The sequence below is a fragment of the Salvelinus alpinus genome, chromosome 3, assembly GCF_045679555.1.
Source record: "Salvelinus alpinus chromosome 3, SLU_Salpinus.1, whole genome shotgun sequence".
NCBI classification, from domain to species: Eukaryota; Metazoa; Chordata; class Actinopteri; order Salmoniformes; family Salmonidae; genus Salvelinus; species Salvelinus alpinus.
In genome coordinates, this window is record NC_092088.1 from 63440599 (window position 1) to 63461559 (window position 20961).

At 42.1% G+C, this 20961-nt stretch overlaps 1 protein-coding gene across 1 annotated transcript in view; it reads left to right on the plus strand.

Annotated features, from left to right (window-relative positions):
• Positions 1–20961, plus strand: part of LOC139569836 (inactive heparanase-2-like) — a 63039-nt gene that overhangs the window by 7231 nt on the left and 34847 nt on the right. The window contains exons 4-5 of the mRNA XM_071391174.1: positions 7906–7953; positions 17579–17672. Coding sequence (XP_071247275.1) covers positions 7906–7953; positions 17579–17672 — 142 coding nt within the window. The remainder of the gene's footprint in view (positions 1–7905; positions 7954–17578; positions 17673–20961) is intronic.

Here is a 20961-nt window from a genome sequence, read left to right on the forward strand (position 1 = left end):
TTAAGAAAACAAAGGCCAAATGGACGGAGGTAACATCGGTGTCAGTTAAAAGATGTAACCAAGACTAAACATCTTTAACTGGTGAGAGTGCCTTTCTGACAAGCTGTTTAGACAGAAGAATCTGGACATGTCAGAAAGACTCTCAGACCCAAATAAGGAGAGTTTCAGGTTGAGACTACCCGGTCCTCATGTCTTGTTTCTCACGTGTCTCTTTGGCTTTAACAGTTGGAAATACACACACTCAGTGAATCACACACGCGCACACACATACACACACATTGACAACCTGGTCAAGAAGCCAAGACATATGAAACTAATCAAAAGTCCGTGTTTTATAAACAAAATGTGTGTCATTCCAAAATGAAGTACTGGTATCTCAGTGGTGTTGTAAACTGGATCTGAAGTACTGGTATCTCAGTGGTGTTGTAAACTGGATCTGAAGTACTGGTATCTCAGTGGTGTTGTAAACTGGATCTGAAGTACTGGTATCTCAGTGGTGTTGTAAACTGGATCTGAAGTACTGGTATCTCAGTGGTGTTGTAAACTCAATCTGAAGTACTGGTATCTCAGTGGTGTTGTAAACTCAATCTGAAGTACTGGTATCTCAGTGGTGTTGTAAACTGGATCTGAAGTACTGGTATCTCAGTGGTGTTGTAAACTGGATCTGAAGTACTGGTATCTCAGTGGTGTTGTAAACTGGATCTGAAGTACTGGTATCTCAGTGGTGTTGTAAACTCAATCTGAAGTACTGGTATCTCAGTGGTGTTGTAAACTGGATCTGAAGTACTGGTATCTCAGTGGTGTTGTAAACTCAATCTGAAGTACTGGTATCTCAGTGGTGTTGTAAACTGGATCTGAAGTACTGGTATCTCAGTGGTGTTGTAAACACAATCTGAAGTACTGGTATTTCAGTGGTGTTGTAAACTCAATCTGAAGTACTGGTATCTCAGTGGTGTTGTAAACTGGATCTGAAGTACTGGTATCTCAGTGGTGTTGTAAACTGGATCTGAAGTACTGGTATCTCAGTGGTGTTGTAAACTCAATCTGAAGTACTGGTATCTCAGTGGTGTTGTAAACTCAATCTGAAGTACTGGTATCTCAGTGGTGTTGTAAATTGGATCTGAAGTACTGGTATCTCAGTGGTGTTGTAAACTGGATCTGAAGTACTGGTATCTCAGTGGTGTTGTAAACTGGATCTGAAGTACTGGTATCTCAGTGGTGTTGTAAACTGGATCTGAAGTACTGGTATCTCAGTGGTGTTGTAAACTGGATCTGAAGTACTGGTATCTCAGTGGTGTTGTAAACTCAATCTGAAGTACTGGTATCTCAGTGGTGTTGTAAACTGGATCTGAAGTACTGGTATCTCAGTGGTGTTGTAAACTCAATCTGAAGTACTGGTATCTCAGTGGTGTTGTAAACTCAATCTGAAGTACTGGTATCTCAGTGGTGTTGTAAACTGGATCTGAAGTACTGGTATCTCAGTGGTGTTGTAAACTGGATCTGAAGTACTGGTATCTCAGTGGTGTTGTAAACTGGATCTGAAGTACTGGTATCTCAGTGGTGTTGTAAACTCAATCTGAAGTACTGGTATCTCAGGGGTGTTGTAAACTCAATCTGAAGTACTGGTATCTCAGTGGTGTTGTAAACTCAATCTGAAGTACTGGTATCTCAGTGGTGTTGTAAACTCAATCTGAAGTACTGGTATCTCAGTGGTGTTGTAAACTCAATCTGAAGTACTGGTATCTCAGTGGTGTTGTAAACTCAATCTGAAGTACTGGTATCTCAGTGGTGTTGTAAACTGGATCTGAAGTACTGGTATCTCAGTGGTGTTGTAAACTCAATCTGAAGTACTGGTATCTCAGTGGTGTTGTAAACTCAATCTGAAGTACTGGTATCTCAGTGGTGTTGTAAACTCAATCTGAAGTACTGGTATCTCAGTGGTGTTGTAAACTCAATCTGAAGTACTGGTATCTCAGTGGTGTTGTAAACTGGATCTGAAGTACTGGTATCTCAGTGGTGTTGTAAACTCAATCTGAAGTACTGGTATCTCAGTGGTGTTGTAAACTCAATCTGAAGTACTGGTATCTCAGTGGTGTTGTAAACTCAATCTGAAGTACTGGTATCTCAGTGGTGTTGTAAACTGGATCTGAAGTACTGGTATCTCAGTGGTGTTGTAAACTGGATCTGAAGTACTGGTATCTCAGTGGTGTTGTAAACTGGATCTGAAGTACTGGTATCTCAGTGGTGTTGTAAACTCAATCTGAAGTACTGGTATCTCAGTGGTGTTGTAAACTGGATCTGAAGTACTGGTATCTCAGTGGTGTTGTAAACACAATCTGAAGTACTGGTATTTCAGTGGTGTTGTAAACTCAATCTGAAGTACTGGTATCTCAGTGGTGTTGTAAACTGGATCTGAAGTACTGGTATCTCAGTGGTGTTGTAAACTGGATCTGAAGTACTGGTATCTCAGTGGTGTTGTAAACTCAATCTGAAGTACTGGTATCTCAGTGGTGTTGTAAACTCAATCTGAAGTACTGGTATCTCAGTGGTGTTGTAAATTGGATCTGAAGTACTGGTATCTCAGTGGTGTTGTAAACTCAATCTGAAGTACTGGTATCTCAGTGGTGTTGTAAACTGGATCTGAAGTACTGGTATCTCAGTGGTGTTGTAAACTCAATCTGAAGTACTGGTATCTCAGTGGTGTTGTAAACTCAATCTGATGTACTGGTATCTCAGTGGTGTTGTAAACTCAATCTGAAGTACTGGTATCTCAGTGGTGTTGTAAACTCAATCTGAAGTACTGGTATCTCAGTGGTGTTGTAAACTGGATCTGAAGTACTGGTATCTCAGTGGTGTTGTAAACTCAATCTGAAGTACTGGTATCTCAGTGGTGTTGTAAACTGGATCTGAAGTACTGGTATCTCAGTGGTGTTGTAAACTGGATCTGAAGTACTGGTATCTCAGTGGTGTTGTAAACTGGATCTGAAGTACTGGTATCTCAGTGGTGTTGTAAACTGGATCTGAAGTACTGGTATCTCAGTGGTGTTGTAAACTGGATCTGAAGTACTGGTATCTCAGTGGTGTTGTAAACTCAATCTGAAGTACTGGTATCTCAGTGGTGTTGTAAACTCAATCTGAAGTACTGGTATCTCAGTGGTGTTGTAAACTCAATCTGAAGTACTGGTATCTCAGTGGTGTTGTAAACTCAATCTGAAGTACTGGTATCTCAGTGGTGTTGTAAACTGGATATGAAGTACTGGTATCTCAGTGGTGTTGTAAACTGGATCTGAAGTACTGGTATCTCAGTGGTGTTGTAAACTGAATCTGAAGTACTGGTATCTCAGTGGTGTTGTAAACTGGGTCTGAAGTACTGGTATCTCAGTGGTGTTGTAAACTGGATCTGAAGTACTGGTATCTCAGTGGTGTTGTAAACTGGATCTGAAGTACTGGTATCTCAGTGGTGTTGTAAACTGGATCTGAAGTACTGGTATCTCAGTGGTGTTGTAAACTGGATCTGAAGTACTGGTATCTCAGTGGTGTTGTAAACTGGATCTGAAGTACTGGTATCTCAGTGGTGTTGTAAACTCAATCTGAAGTACTGGTATCTCAGTGGTGTTGTAAACTCAATCTGAAGTACTGGTATCTCAGTGGTGTTGTAAACTGGATCTGAAGTACTGGTATCTCAGTGGTGTTGTAAACTGGATCTGAAGTACTGGTATCTCAGTGGTGTTGTAAACTCAATCTGAAGTACTGGTATCTCAGTGGTGTTGTAAACTCAATCTGAAGTACTGGTATCTCAGTGGTGTTGTAAACTCAATCTGAAGTACTGGTATCTCAGTGGTGTTGTAAACTCAATCTGAAGTACTGGTATCTCAGTGGTGTTGTAAACTCAATCTGAAGTACTGGTATCTCAGTGGTGTTGTAAACTCAATCTGAAGTACTGGTATCTCAGTGGTGTTGTAAACTGGATCTGAAGTACTGGTATCTCAGTGGTGTTGTAAACTCAATCTGAAGTACTGGTATCTCAGTGGTGTTGTAAACTCAATCTGAAGTACTGGTATCTCAGTGGTGTTGTAAACTGGATCTGAAGTACTGGTATCTCAGTGGTGTTGTAAACTGGATCTGAAGTACTGGTATCTCAGTGGTGTTGTAAACTCAATCTGAAGTACTGGTATCTCAGTGGTGTTGTAAACTCAATCTGAAGTACTGGTATCTCAGTGGTGTTGTAAACTGGATCTGAAGTACTGGTATCTCAGTGGTGTTGTAAACTGGATCTGAAGTACTGGTATCTCAGTGGTGTTGTAAACTCAATCTGAAGTACTGGTATCTCAGTGGTGTTGTAAACTGGATCTGAAGTACTGGTATCTCAGTGGTGTTGTAAACTGGATCTGAAGTACTGGTATCTCAGTGGTGTTGTAAACTGGATCTGAAGTACTGGTATCTCAGTGGTGTTGTAAACTGGATCTGAAGTACTGGTATCTCAGTGGTGTTGTAAACTGGATCTGAAGTACTGGTATCTCAGTGGTGTTGTAAACTGGATCTGAAGTACTGGTATCTCAGTGGTGTTGTAAACTGGATCTGAAGTACTGGTATCTCAGTGGTGTTGTAAACTCAATCTGAAGTACTGGTATCTCAGTGGTGTTGTAAACTGGATCTGAAGTACTGGTATCTCAGTGGTGTTGTAAACTGGATCTGAAGTACTGGTATCTCAGTGGTGTTGTAAACTGGATCTGAAGTACTGGTATCTCAGTGGTGTTGTAAACTCAATCTGAAGTACTGGTATCTCAGTGGTGTTGTAAACTCAATCTGAAGTACTGGTATCTCAGTGGTGTTGTAAACTCAATCTGAAGTACTGGTATCTCAGTGGTGTTGTAAACTCAATCTGAAGTACTGGTATCTCAGTGGTGTTGTAAACTGGATCTGAAGTACTGGTATCTCAGTGGTGTTGTAAACTCAATCTGAAGTACTGGTATCTCAGTGGTGTTGTAAACTCAATCTGAAGTACTGGTATCTCAGTGGTGTTGTAAACTCAATCTGAAGTACTGGTATCTCAGTGGTGTTGTAAACTCAATCTGAAGTACTGGTATCTCAGTGGTGTTGTAAACTGGATCTGAAGTACTGGTATCTCCGTGGTGTTGTAAACTCAATCTGAAGTACTGGTATCTCAGTGGTGTTGTAAACTCAATCTGAAGTACTGGTATCTCAGTGGTGTTGTAAACTCAATCTGAAGTACTGGTATCTCAGTGGTGTTGTAAACTCAATCTGAAGTACTGGTATCTCAGTGGTGTTGTAAACTGGATCTGAAGTACTGGTATCTCAGTGGTGTTGTAAACTGGATCTGAAGTACTGGTATCTCAGTGGTGTTGTAAACTGGATCTGAAGTACTGGTATCTCAGTGGTGTTGTAAACTGGATCTGAAGTACTGGTATCTCAGTGGTGTTGTAAACTGGATCTGAAGTACTGGTATCTCAGTGGTGTTGTAAACTCAATCTGAAGTACTGGTATCTCAGTGGTGTTGTAAACTGGATCTGAAGTACTGGTATCTCAGTGGTGTTGTAAACTGGATCTGAAGTACTGGTATCTCAGTGGTGTTGTAAACTGGATCTGAAGTACTGGTATCTCAGTGGTGTTGTAAACTCAATCTGAAGTACTGGTATCTCAGTGGTGTTGTAAACTCAATCTGAAGTACTGGTATCTCAGTGGTGTTGTAAACTCAATCTGAAGTACTGGTATCTCAGTGGTGTTGTAAACTCAATCTGAAGTACTGGTATCTCAGTGGTGTTGTAAACTGGATCTGAAGTACTGGTATCTCAGTGGTGTTGTAAACTCAATCTGAAGTACTGGTATCTCAGTGGTGTTGTAAACTCAATCTGAAGTACTGGTATCTCAGTGGTGTTGTAAACTCAATCTGAAGTACTGGTATCTCAGTGGTGTTGTAAACTCAATCTGAAGTACTGGTATCTCAGTGGTGTTGTAAACTGGATCTGAAGTACTGGTATCTCCGTGGTGTTGTAAACTCAATCTGAAGTACTGGTATCTCAGTGGTGTTGTAAACTCAATCTGAAGTACTGGTATCTCAGTGGTGTTGTAAACTCAATCTGAAGTACTGGTATCTCAGTGGTGTTGTAAACTCAATCTGAAGTACTGGTATCTCAGTGGTGTTGTAAACTGGATCTGAAGTACTGGTATCTCAGTGGTGTTGTAAACTGGATCTGAAGTACTGGTATCTCAGTGGTGTTGTAAACTCAATCTGAAGTACTGGTATCTCAGTGGTGTTGTAAACTCAATCTGAAGTACTGGTATCTCAGTGGTGTTGTAAACTGGATCTGAAGTACTGGTATCTCAGTGGTGTTGTAAACTGGATCTGAAGTACTGGTATCTCAGTGGTGTTGTAAACTCAATCTGAAGTACTGGTATCTCAGTGGTGTTGTAAGCTGGATCTGAAGTACTGGTATCTCAGTGGTGTTGTAAACTCAATCTGAAGTACTGGTATCTCAGTGGTGTTGTAAACTCAATCTGAAGTACTGGTATCTCAGTGGTGTTGTAAACTCAATCTGAAGTACTGGTATCTCAGTGGTGTTGTAAACTCAATCTGAAGTACTGGTATCTCAGTTGTGTTGTAAACTGGATCTGAAGTACTGGTATCTCAGTGGTGTTGTAAACTCAATCTGAAGTACTGGTATCTCAGTGGTGTTGTAAACTGGATCTGAAGTACTGGTATCTCAGTGGTGTTGTAAACTGGATCTGAAGTACTGGTATCTCAGTGGTGTTGTAAACTCAATCTGAAGTACTGGTATCTCAGTGGTGTTGTAAACTCAATCTGAAGTACTGGTATCTCAGTGGTGTTGTAAACTCAATCTGAAGTACTGGTATCTCAGTGGTGTTGTAAACTCAATCTGAAGTACTGGTATCTCAGTGGTGTTGTAAACTGGATCTGAAGTACTGGTATCTCAGTGGTGTTGTAAACTGGATCTGAAGTACTGGTATCTCAGTGGTGTTGTAAACTCAATCTGAAGTACTGGTATCTCAGTGGTGTTGTAAACTCAATCTGAAGTACTGGTATCTCAGTGGTGTTGTAAACTGGATCTGAAGTACTGGTATCTCAGTGGTGTTGTAAACTGGATCTGAAGTACTGGTATCTCAGTGGTGTTGTAAACTGGATCTGAAGTACTGGTATCTCAGTGGTGTTGTAAACTGGATCTGAAGTACTGGTATCTCAGTGGTGTTGTAAACTCAATCTGAAGTACTGGTATCTCAGTGGTGTTGTAAACTCAATCTGAAGTACTGGTATCTCAGTGGTGATGTAAACTGGATCTGAAGTACTGGTATCTCAGTGGTGTTGTAAACTCAATCTGAAGTACTGGTATCTCAGTGGTGTTGTAAACTCAATCTGAAGTACTGGTATCTCAGTGGTGTTGTAAACTGGATCTGAAGTACTGGTATCTCAGTGGTGTTGTAAACTGGATCTGAAGTACTGGTATCTCAGTGGTGTTGTAAACTCAATCTGAAGTACTGGTATCTCAGTGGTGTTGTAAACTGGATCTGAAGTACTGGTATCTCAGTGGTGTTGTAAACTGGATCTGAAGTACTGGTATCTCAGTGGTGTTGTAAACTGGATCTGAAGTACTGGTATCTCAGTGGTGTTGTAAACTCAATCTGAAGTACTGGTATCTCAGTGGTGTTGTAAACTCAATCTGAAGTACTGGTATCTCAGTGGTGTTGTAAACTCAATCTGAAGTACTGGTATCTCAGTGGTGTTGTAAACTGGATCTGAAGTACTGGTATCTCAGTGGTGTTGTAAACTCAATCTGAAGTACTGGTATCTCAGTGGTGTTGTAAACTGGATCTGAAGTACTGGTATCTCAGTGGTGTTGTAAACTGGATCTCCTCTGTTTTTATTCCCAGGTTCATGAAGAACGCTGGTTCTGTTGTGGATGCTGTAACGTGGCAACAGTAGGTATTTTACCCCTTTTTCTATCCTATATACCTGTATCACTTAGCTTCATACACACATTCCCTATATCATCATAATAACAATAAACAAGTTCTCATTCATAAAACCTATTAAAGTTTGTAAAGTAGGATAAAAATGGTTTCCAGTCAAACTGTTTCCAGGGAGAAATGTTTTGAAGGCTTTTATAAAAATACAAGCTATAGTGAGAACCAGCTGCTGAAAGAATGGCATGGTTTTAGTTTGGTATTTTCCCTCAGACTCTCTCTCCTCTGCTTTCCTCCCCATTCTAACTTGTGGTGTCGTTCTTGAAGTGACTGAGCGGCTAAAGACATGTCTGGCTGTTGTTGTGGTTTGTAATGGTCATTGTTTTACAGGCAGGGAAGAGGAACTGTGGTTGACATTCTGAGAGAGCAAAAAAATTGCATCGCTGTCAGAACGAAGTAAAATAGTATGTGCAGTAGTTTCAAAATAAGGGAATATGGCTGTTTCGTGCCAAGGTATTCACATATTTGTCTCATTAACACACGCACACGCACGCATGCAAACACGTAGAAATGCACACACAGACACACACCACACTGCTAGAGCAGGGCCTCGTTAAGGCCAAGGTCAGGCTAATTAAGGGATTGGGAAGAGGAAGGTTTAGCACCACCCACACTGGCAAAGTCAAACCATATGCTTACACACACACCCACACACACACACATACACACACATGTCCTGCCAATTACCCTCTTTACACAACAGGACTAGGTTTTATACTAGCCAGACTGCGTGACAGACAGGCTGACCTCTATAAACCAACTTTTAACCAATAAAAGCTCTGAAAAGGTGCCACTTTGACCAACAGTGAAATACACTTGCATGATGACTACCCTTACCTAAGATCTGAAGACATGCTACGTGAATAATTCGCTCTTGTGTTTTTCTATAGAGAGAAAGTTGTATCAATCCATCCATAATACCAGCGCTTCCTATAGATGGTACTTATTACGTTTGTGTTGAACAACTTGGTTTAGTTATACAGTTTACATATTGGAGTAATTTGGCATGGAACAGCATGTTACATGTTAGGAACACAAAACAGGTGTTACACATGCTAGAGTGTATCTGTGACCAGACAGTTCACCATGCCTGTTGTCTCCCTCGGTCTGGCATTCTGTGGGGGAGCTCAGGTAAGAGGGTTAGGGATGATTAGTGTAGCACTAAGCATACACACCTCTTACACACAGACAAGCACGCATGCAGGCACACACACACACACACACACACACAAATATACAACAGGTATATCTTCCCAAGCTGACGCAAACATACACCTCCCTACAGTACATGTTTTCAATGTTCTCTTTCTCCAGTACTGCCAGAACTTCCCCTGGCACTTCCCTACTGTTGTCTTCATCCTCATAGTGTGGTTGTGTTCTCTTTCAATTATTTGTCTTGATATCTCACATGAGCGTGATTCACCAGGATCTCAAAGATCCAATCACATACGTCTGTCGGATACAGACAGGTCGAGAGGCAATGGAGGTGAGCAGCTCCCCGCATCATAAAGAGCCACTCCCTCACCTTTTGATCAATCTCACCTCTCTTCCTCACAAACAGTCATTCTCTTAGCTCTCCTCAGCATGACTTGATCCGTTTTCCTGTTCATCTGTTCACAGGTTACTCTGCAGAGTGCAGGTTTTTCTTCTCTTGTCTTCTGTTGGGTGACTTTATCCCCCCCCCCAGTTTGTGTCCAGTACCCGTAATGCTCATATACTTGGATAGAACGAAAGCTTTGCACAAGAGCGACTAGCTCTTTGTGTGCTTTGTGAGAGACGCCTCTCTCGTCAACGGTTATCACGGATTGTGGAAGCTATTATATTGTCCTATAATAGCACGGGTTACAGCCTCCGGAAGGCCTGGGGGCTCACTCCACCAGGGGTATGGCTACTTCTTGAGCACTGTTCGAGGGCATCTCCTTGCATACTTTTATGATGTTCGACCGGCTAGACGTCACTGCGTCTTCTTTGGCGTATACTGTCCTCAGTGTCGGGGCCTCTGAGGGTTGATACGTTGAGACTAACTGGCTTCAGAGAGCATGCTGTGATACGGGAGTTGGCCATATCCCTCATGTGAGATATCGAAACTAACAACTGAAAGAGAACTTAAAGTTATTTGTGTCCCCGGTTCTCTGATATTATGAGTGAGATGTCTCACCGCATTCAAATAAAATAACAGTTTATTGGTCGTGTACATAGTTTAGCAGATCTTATAGCGGGTGCAGTGATCATGCTTATGTTACTAGCTCCTAACAATGCTGTAAAATGTAATAAAAAACAAGAAATCTTGAAATGGCAGAAAGAATCCAATTAACAACCCAAATAGCACTACAACATTCCCTACTAGCAAGAACTTGAGGAAGTTCGGCATGCTCGAGAATGATCAGAGGGTGGGCGAGTGGGGGGATGAGGGGAGGGGCTCACCTTATTCGCCCCTCGACTTGTCTGTTTCCGACAGACGTGTGTGATTGGTTCTTCGAGCTTCTGAGATTCTTGTCAATCCCCTTCATGTGAGATATCTCACTTATAATATCAGAGAACCGAGGGTTACGCAAGTAACACGTTTTGGCTTAGCGGTAGTATTGCTCCATGAATAGAGAGATAGAGACCATGTAGTCAGAAGACTGAACCCTCAGCAAGAGGACTGATGTTTTTTTACAGCTACTGTATATGGAGAAAGTAGAGAAAATAGAGATAGCAGTGGGAGGAAGAAAGAGCAAAGACTGCAAGAGGGTAACAGAGATTTGTGTTGCTCTCCACACTTTATTCACTGTCCCGCCGGACTCGTAAATCCTGAGGGCCCATTCCCCTGGAGGGCCACATTTTATTCATTGGTGGAGCTTAGACCCTCACAAACACTCACACTCACACTCACACATACATATACACACGAGTGCACCCTTTGTCTCTTGTCTCCCTTTCTCTATCGCTCTCCTTCTTTCTCTCTCACTTGCCTCCCTTTTCTCTCTCTCTGATCCCTCCCTGCCTTCCTCCAGTTCTTGTCACTTTCTCGCTCTTCCCTCTGACATCTTAATACTCGTCTCAGACTAAATCTGGTATTTATCTACATCTCAACCATTCCACTACATAATCCCTGGTCTGCTCCACTGCTCTGAGACTCACAAGTCAGAGAGAGAACCATTGTAGAGGGGAGACAGAGGAAGAATGTGAGATGAGAAAGAGAAGTAGAGAGATCGAAATTTAGCAAGAGAGAAGAGACAGAGTAGTGCAGTATATAGAGAGAGAGAGAGAGAGAGAGAGAGAGAGAGAGAGAGAGAGAGAGAGAGAGAGAGAGAGAGAGAGAGAGAGAGAGAGAGAGAGAGAGAGAGAGAGAGAGAGAGAGAGAGAGAGAGAGAGAGAGAGAGAGAGAGAGAGAGAGAGAGAGAGAGAGAGAGAGAGAGAGAGAGAGAGAGAGAGAGAGAGAGAGAGAGAGAGAGAGAGAGAGAGAGAGAGAGAGAGAGAGAGAGAGAAATCTACTGCTGTGAGGAAAGGTGATTCATCATTGTCTTGGTAAAGAATGTAATTCCAAATAGAGGATACGTTCTGTTCTCTACAGATGTGTTCACGCTTTAATTCTTCCCATAGGTAGAGGAGCAGTCGGATCAGCAGACAGCTTCCCTACAAAACTACTGTGTACTATGTATTTTTGTCTGACAAAGTTGGTCATACATAAATGATATCATAACCCAGTTTGGTAGCACTTTATGAGTGTTGCCGTATCATTCATAACAAACTTTATAATACATTAATTCTTCATCATTCATAAGAAGTTTTCAAAATGAAATTCCCTTGAAATACTGTTGAGAGTTAGAATAGTAGAATACACAAGGTGCAATTTAGAAATTTGGTTGTGCATCAGTAGTCTTTTTCTCTTGACAGCCAAGTAGCCCATGTCAGCTAAACATTTGAATCATGGTCAAATTACCAATCGGGGGCTCCCCACTGATTTTGTAAGTCACTCTCACTCAGATATCATATTAAAAACGGCAAACATTTCTCTCCACCCATTGGCAAAATGTGTACAATTCAAGGAAATTAGCTGTAAAACGGCAAATCTTTTCTCCCGGCCCCATGGCAAAATGTGTATAAATGCAGCAAACTTTAAAACTCCTAAATGTTCTTTGTGGCCCACATCAAAGTTGCCCATTCGTGCTGTAAGCCTGCAGCATGTTCTCTGCCAACTTAAGCCAAAAATATGTGTTCCTACGATAATACTTTGGGGGTTGGGTACTGTGGCTGTGAAAATACACATTTCTAAATAAATGTACATATAGATATATTTCTGTGTTACTGACAATTTAAACTCCTTATAAATGATATTGAAAAAATGTGTTATGAAGGTTGTTATAACTGATACTGCGAGGTGTTATGACTGGTTTTATAAAGGTGTTGTGAATGTCTTTTTTATACCACCTTCAAGTAGAGTGTAATCGGGTGCATTGCCAAATGTGCAAAACCCACTGTGTCAATCCCCCCAAAAAGGTTCCATGATGACATAACGTTATAGATCATAGCCTACACCTGAATTCAATCGAAACCCTTACCACGTTAATGGCACTCATAAACTGTAAATAGTGATTGCTTTAGATCAGGTTCTGCCAAAAATACTTTGATAATAATTAGTATATTAGTATATATAATTTATCTATATTAAACACCGTATACATTATCTTATGAATCTTTATTCGGGGCGGCAGGTAGCCTAGTGGTTAGAGCGTTGGACTAGTAACTGAAAGGTAGCAAGATCGAATCCCCAAGCTGACAAGGTAAAAATCTGTCGTTCTGCCCCTGAACAAGACAGTGTTCCTAGGCTGTCATTGAAAATAAGAATTTGATCTTAACTGACTTGCCTAATTAAAAAAATTAAAGAGGAACTGAACACCCAAAAATGTTCTGGTTTAAAACGGCCTGTGGCATTGGTAGTAGTCATATACAGTGGGATTAACACCGTTGATGAAGATGAGCAAAACTGTCTATACAAAATAAAGAGTTCAAGTACTGAGCTAAATTATTTTACGTTAAGAGAAAGAGATTTTGAAAATATTGCCACTCCTGTTTTCAATAGCTTTCTATACCTCACCTAAGTCACCTTGCGAGGATAATGGCATTGAGACTTTTTCTAAAATGTTTTCTGAGATTGAATAACACATTGGGAGGAATCTTAGACCATTCCTCCATAGAGAATCTTTCCAAATCCTTGATATCAGTCTGCTGGTAGAGGCAACCAGGTTTTTGGCAAAAATGTCCTAGTACTGGATAAAGTCCATGATGCCGTTGACCTTAACAACTCTGTACAGTGTCCCGAGAGACACATAGGTTGAGATCTGTGGTGACACAGATTTCCTCCCACATAGCAGGGTCATCTGTGCGTTGACTTGCCATATTGTCCAGCAGCTTCACTTGATAAGCAAGGTGGACATGTTAGGTGCTCTGACCGAATGGGCTGCTGTTATGTACATGACAAATGAAAAAAAGCATTCTATCTTGTTCGGGAGGGTGGTGTTAACTGACAGGGATGCACTGAGTGAGGGATTAAGGTAGTTAGCCAGAGGAGGCTCCACCGGAGGGGCCTTATGGAAACCGGAAACTCGTCTATGCATGTTCAGGGTAGGGGAACCATTAGGGGTTAGTCTACCAGAAAAAATGCTTTTCCCAGGACCATTTTGCCTCCTTTAGGCAAGCCACAACTGTTGGAATGCTAGGTTTGGTCAGGGCTGTTTGCGGTTGGAGTCTCCTCCACTCGTACAAATGGTCCGGTGGGACATTGAGCCACTCGATGCCAAGTTTGGCCGTGGCTCGCTTGCAGATGTCGATGAGCGTGTAATCCCGGATGGGATTAGCAACCTCGTCACCGGCTGTGCCCTTGGCGGTGCACCTGGGGACTGGTGCAGGTGTTTGGGAGGGAGGAAGTGGGGACTCAATTCCTCCATCTTCGGGCTCAAAGTTGGAGAGGCTGCTATTAGCATGAGCCTCATCATCTTCTATCTCCCCCTCTCCCGAGATCGTGTCTTCGCTAAATAAGGGAAGAGAGTCAAGGTTGTCAATCACCTCCGCCCAGATGGGTACAGATGAGCGCTTGTCGCCTACCCTGGGGGGGGGGGTACATACGTGGCTTGGAGGGGGGGTACCCGGAGCAGGAGCATTTTTTTGTCTCCTTCTCTGGCTAACCTTAGACTGTGTGCTGCAGTGCAGACAAGACTCCGGGTAGTCGACTGCCCCTCAAGCATGCTTGTTTCCCAAACAGGCAAAGCAGAAAGGATGGGAGTCTTTCTCTGAGATGCGAGAGCCGCAGGGGCAGATATGGGAGCTCGTGACTGGCTTGGGTCATCCTGGCAAGGGGAGGTGGTAACCATGACTCTAAGTGGGCTATAAGCCTGTCGTAAATGGCACGCAGTAACCCGGGGGGCACAGCAAGGTGGAGTTGCTCTACAGGTTAGAGGGCTCTCAAGACCGCAAAACCGGAAGGTAGGACCGGTCAGCCTAGCCAGTAAAGGTGCTGGTGAGCTAGGTGAGAGAAGAATACTACCGTGCAGGTAGAGAGAGCTAGCGAAGGAGCTAGTTCAAGTCATGTGCTTCACCAATGCTTAGCTGCATAGCCAGCTAGTCCTGGCGTTTAGCTCGCTAGCATTCACCTCAAGTGTTAGTAGCCTAGCTTTAGCAAGCACACTGCTAGCTGAAGAGAATGTGCGTTCTTCGTTAGCTAGCTACGTTAGCTTAGGGTGTGGCTAACCAAATCACAAAAGTCTCTTTCCTTTCTTCCACTTTGGTGGGAATAAGCAACAGGAAGGTATGTGAGCTGGTAGAGTGAAATGGAAGCTACCCATAGTGAGAAACCAAACACGTCATTTAAATAGAACTTGTGTGAATAACTATCTAAATAGTGTCGTGTTGAAGGGCCAGTATGGGGCACCCTTCCCTCTGATCTTAAGATCAAATCCCAATGCCCCAGGGCAGTGATGGGGACATTGCCTTGCATAGGGTGACATTTTTCAGATGGGACATTAAACAGGTGTCCTGACTCTCTGTGGTCACAAGTCAATCCCATGGCACTTATTGTAAGAGTAGGGGTGTTAACTCCAGTGCCCTGGCTAAATTCCCACCCTGGCCCCATTTCCATCATGTCCACCAAATCACCCCCCTCCTTCCTAATTTACATATTTATTTTTATATTTTATTTAACCTTTATTTAACAAGGCAATTCCGTTAAGAACAAATTCTTATTTACAATGACGGCCTGCCAAAAGGCAAAAGGCCTCCTGCGAGGACAGGGCTGGGATTAAAAATACAAATATAGGACAAAACACACATCACGACAAGAGAGACACCACAACACTACATAAAGAGACCTAAGACAACAACATAGCATGGCAGCAACACAACATGACAACAACATGGTAGCAACACAACATGGCCGCAGCACAACATGGTAGCAGCACAAAACATGGTACAAACATTATTGGGCACAGACAACAGCACAAAGGCAAGAAGGTAGAGACAACAATACATCTTGTGAAGCATCCACAACTGTCAGTAAGAGATGGAGATAACTCCAGTTTGAGTGCTTTGCAGCTTGTTCCAGTCGCTAGCTGCAGGGAACTGAAAAGAGGAGCGACCCAGGGATGTGTGTGCTTTGGGGACCTTTAACAGAATGTGACTGGCAGAATGGGTGTTATATGTGGGGGATGCGGGCTGCAGTAGGTATCTCAGATAGGGGGGAGTGAGGCCTAAGAGAGTTTTATGCAATGGGTATACAGAGATGACCAGTTTACAGTATATAGAGTGCAGTGATGTGTCCTATGAAGAGCATTGGTGGCTAATCTGATGGCCGAATGGTAAAGAACATCTAGCCACTCAAAAGTACCCTTACCTGCCGATCTATAAATTACGTCTCCGTAGTCTAGCATGGGAAGGATGGTCATCTGAAACAGGGTTAGTTTGGCAGCTGGGTTGAAAGAGGAACGATTACGATAGAGGAAACCAAGTCTAGATTTAACCGTATCCTGCCGCTTTGATATGTATTGAGAGAAGGACAGTGTACCATCTAGCCATACTCCCAAGTACTTGTATGAGGTGACTACCTCAAGAGGGAGTAATCACACCGGTGGGGAGAGGGGCATTCTTCTTACCAAACCACATGACATTTGTTTTGGAGGTGAGTATAAGACTGTATCATCTGCATGTAAATGGATGAGAGAGCTTCCTACTGCCTCAGCTATGTTGTTGATGTAAATTGAGAAGAGCGTGGGGCCTAGGATCGATCCTTGGGGTACTCCCTTGGTGAGAGGCAGTGGCTGAGACAGCAGATGTCCTGACTTTATACACTGCACTCTTGGAGAGAGGTAGTTAGCGAACCAGGCCAAAGACCCCTCAGAGACACCAATATGTCACTCCTCACCTCTCCACCTGATAGCTGATGTGTGGCGAGCGTTCTGGCACAAATGGTTTGCTGTGTATTACCCAAGTGGGTGCTACATATTAGTAGTGGATGAGGTGAGTTTCCCTAACTTACAGTGCTTTGAGTACCTGGAAAGGTGCTATATAAAAATACAATCAATATATTGGGGGGGCTCCCGAGTGGAATCCAGGGTTCGAATCCAGGGTCACATCCTGACGGGATTGAGAGTCCCATAGGGCAGCGCACAATTGGCCCAGCATCATTCGGGTTTGGCCGGGGTAGGCCGTCATTGTAAATAAGAATTTGTTCTTAACTGACTTGCCTAGTTAATTAAAGGTTACATTAAAAAAATATATGTATATATATATGTATATATAGCTTACTAACGTTTACAAATATAGGTAATACATGCTAATATTAAGTAATGTTTATTAATTGGTGAACAAACTATTTCAAAATGGTTTATTACTGGACTTTATTATGAAGCGTTAGGAAGAGTTTCAGTGTGTGTACCGTAGCCTTTTTTCTCATGACAATGATACTTTTGATAAGTGAAAACTCTAAGTGTAAAATGTAGTGAGAGCATTTGGGATGCAATCAGGCATTTGGCATCAGACAACCTGATTTTAACCAGTAAATGATATTAGTGTTAAAAAAACAACAACACTGAGAGTTTTAAATCAACACTAAAAGTGTTGAGTCTGTGGACCCATATAGACACCAGCACAGTTGTAAATTAACACACTACTTAGTGTAAATCTATATTCAAAGATTTCCCAGAGTGCCTTGCCTTTCGATCAAATTGTAGAGTTACCACACATGAGTGATGTGTATGAGTTTCATGCCCCTGTCCTAGGGTAAAACTATAACATATTCGCTTAGTCCACAGGACTGAAAATGAATGAATGTGACAACCATGTCTCTGTCACTAACAAATTCAGTCATGGGTGGTAATTCTATAATTTATTTGAAAGGCAAGGCACCATAGAAAATATTTGAATAAGGTATTACACTAAGTAGTGTGTTAATTTAACACTGTTTCGGTGTCTATATGGGTCCACAGACTCAACACTTTCAATGTTAATTTAGTTTTTTTTAACACTGGAGAATTTGCTGTGTGCATTTATTAGAAGTTGCTTGTATTCTGTTCTGATGTGTCTGTGTGTGTTGTTGTTCTGTCTGTAGCTACTACATGGATGGCAGAGTGACCAAAGTAGAGGACTTTCTGAAGACGCGCCTGCTGGACACCCTGACCGAACAGATCACTAAAGTACTCAAGGTGAGAGAAAGGGAAGTGTTGAAACAAGGTCTCAGGAAAGGTCAGTTATTATGTAAGTATGCTTCACCAAATCACCTCCGTTACACGTGTCTCTTCCCAACCCCTGCCCCAGTGCTCTCCTGCCCCACTGCCTTGTCCCTCCATAGGCCTACCTCTGTAAGTGCACAGTTCCCAGTTCAGTTTTATGGATCTCAACTCTCAGATCTAGAACAGTAACTTCCCTCAGTGAGAAGAAAAGGCCATAAGAACCGATCTGTCGTGCTCACAATTAACTAATAATTGCTACCAACCTATAGTCACAGTCTCTGAGCTGGTAGAAAATACCCAATTATTGTCTATTGTAAAAGAGAGGACCCACCAAAGCACATTAAAACAACCAAAGAACAATGTGTGCTGCCCTATTGTGTGTGTGAGTTTGTGTGTGTGTGTGCGCAAGCGTGTATGCAAGCGTGTTTGTGCTGTACTGTACGTGCTTGTGCGTTTCCCCATTTGCTGTCCAGTAGTAATGGTTTGCAGCCATGCTAGGAGAGAGATTCCCTGGAAGCTGTTTAGAGCAGAGAGAATAGGTCTCCCAGACAGAGATCCATTTAACAGTCTTAGATCATGAATTTCCCCAATGGTCTTTAAAGTGATGAATACAAAATGCTACTGTAGCTGTCTTTGGACCAGCAGGATGGGACTAAAGTTGGAGATCAGCTATCCAATAGAGTTCATCTCAGTCCAAATGTTTCATCAATCCGTTGACGTTTGTAAAGAACACGAGGGAAGACAGAGAGCTGTATTTAAAAAAATAAATGATATCACCTTTATTTAACCAGGTAGGCCAGTTGAGAACACGTTCTTTATTTAACCAGGTAGGCCAGTTGAGAACAAGTTCTTTATTTAACCAGGTAGGCCAGTTGAGAACAAGTTCTTTATTTAACCAGGTAGGCCAGTTGAGAACACGTTCTTTATTTAACCAGGTAGGCCAGTTGAGAACAAGTTCTTTATTTAACCAGGTAGGCCAGTTGAGAACACGTTCTTTATTTAACCAGGTAGGCCAGTTGAGAACAAGTTCTTTATTTAACCAGGTAGGCCAGTTGAGAACACGTTCTTTATTTAACCAGGTAGGCCAGTTGAGAACAAGTTCTTTATTTAACCAGGTAGGCCAGTTGAGAACACGTTCTTTATTTAACCAGGTAGGCCAGTTGAGAACAAGTTCTTTATTTAACCAGGTAGGCCAGTTGAGAACACGTTCTTTATTTAACCAGGTAGGCCAGTTGAGAACAAGTTCTTTATTTAACCAGGTAGGCCAGTTGAGAACAAGTTCTTTATTTAACCAGGTAGGCCAGTTGAGAACAAGTTCTTTATTTAACCAGGTAGGCCAGTTGAGAACAAGTTCTTTATTTAACCAGGTAGGCCAGTTGAGAACAAGTTCTTTATTTAACCAGGTAGGCCAGTTGAGAACAAGTTCTCATTTAACCAGGTAGGCCAGTTGAGAACAAGTTCTTTATTTAACCAGGTAGGCCAGTTGAGAACAAGTTCTTTATTTAACCAGGTAGGCCAGTTGAGAACAAGTTCTTTATTTAACCAGGTAGGCCAGTTGAGAACAAGTTCTTTATTTAACCAGGTAGGCCAGTTGAGAACAAGTTCTCATTTACAACTGCGACCTGGCCAAGATAAAGCAAAGCGACAAAAACACAGAGTTACACATAAACAAACGTACAGTCAATAACACAATAGAAAAATGCATGTACAGTGTATGCAAATGTAGAAGAGTAGGGAGTTAAGGCAATAAATAGGCCATAGAGGCAAAATAATTACAATTAAGCATTAACACTGGAGTGATAGATGTGCAGATGATGATGTGCAAGTAGAGATACTGCGGTGCAAAAGGGTAAGTAATAATATGGGGATGAGGTAGTTGGGTGTGCTATTTACAGATTGGCTGTGTACAGGTACAGTGATCGGTAAACTGCTCTGACAGCTGATGCTTAAAGTTAGAGAAGGCGACATAAGAATCAAGCTTCAGTGATTTTTGCAATTCGTTCCAGTCATTGGCAGCAGAGAACTGGAAGGAAAGGCGGCCAAAGGTTTCAAGCGCAGGGCGCAGCAGGTGTTTATCGCGAAGGACCACAGGAGGAGGCAGGTAGCTGGGTCCAGGGGCAGGCAGAAGGTCATACACATAGGTCCAAAAGGGCAACAGTACAGGCAGGGAAAAAGCTGGTAACGTAGTCTGGGAGATCAGGCAATAGGTAGATAACAAGACATTTAGGGAATAGGCCAAAGGCATCGTTAGTGTGGCAGGCAAAAACTATCATACACGGGAGGCGTAACTCACGGGAAATCCAGCGCGCCGAAAGACGTGTCACAAAACAAACATTACCTCAGTGATGGGGTGCAAAGAACTGAACTAATGTGTGTGAACAGGTGATTAGAATTCAGGTGATTGGGATCTGGAGAGTGAGCTGGAAATTGGGCTGCGTTCAGGGGATTTACGTGTTTGAGGGTGTGAGCTGGAAAGTGAGCTGCATTCAGGGGATCTACATGTTTGAGTGTGACTTGGAAGCAGACGTTAGCATGTTTCATTTAGAGAACAAAAACGTAACTTCACGTTGCTGTCACTGAACAAACAAGATTCTCATTCCTCCTTTTAAATATAATAATTAGGTGAGTGCTTATATTTGCAAGAGTGTATTAATTCATGTGTGAATTGGAAATGTGTTTGCTGTAGGGGGCAGTAATATATTTGACATGTGTATATACAGTATATATGATATTATAAATAGTTTACATGCGACTAGTAATAAGACTAAGCAATTAGCCTATTCAAATGTTTATCTGACTCCATAAAGATTTAGCAATATACAAGAACACTTTAGTTGAGTTACAGTAATAGGCAATCAAGAAATGTTTGAGGATAGAATTCTAAATACAAGGGTATTTAATTACTTGGTAAAACCAACAAGAAAACCAAAAATGTCACTTAAACAGAACAGGAAACTCACAAAGAGTAACTGACCAACAACCAAAATTAAACAGTTGTGGTTTTGGGAGGGGTTCTGAAAGACACTCATGGGGATGTCCTCTGAAAGTTGATTAGCAACAAAAACATGAACCTAAAAAGACACCCACCGTGAGCGACCACTAAATTTGCCCGAGAAGAGGCAAACAAAAGAAAAGTCCACAATAAACTTAAAGACAGGAAGCAAACCAAAAAGGTGGAGCAAAACTAAATCAGGGAAATTAGATAGAGGATTGTTTGTCTAAAAATCTAAATAGGGAGCGCCAACTAAAGGGGTTAACCTTT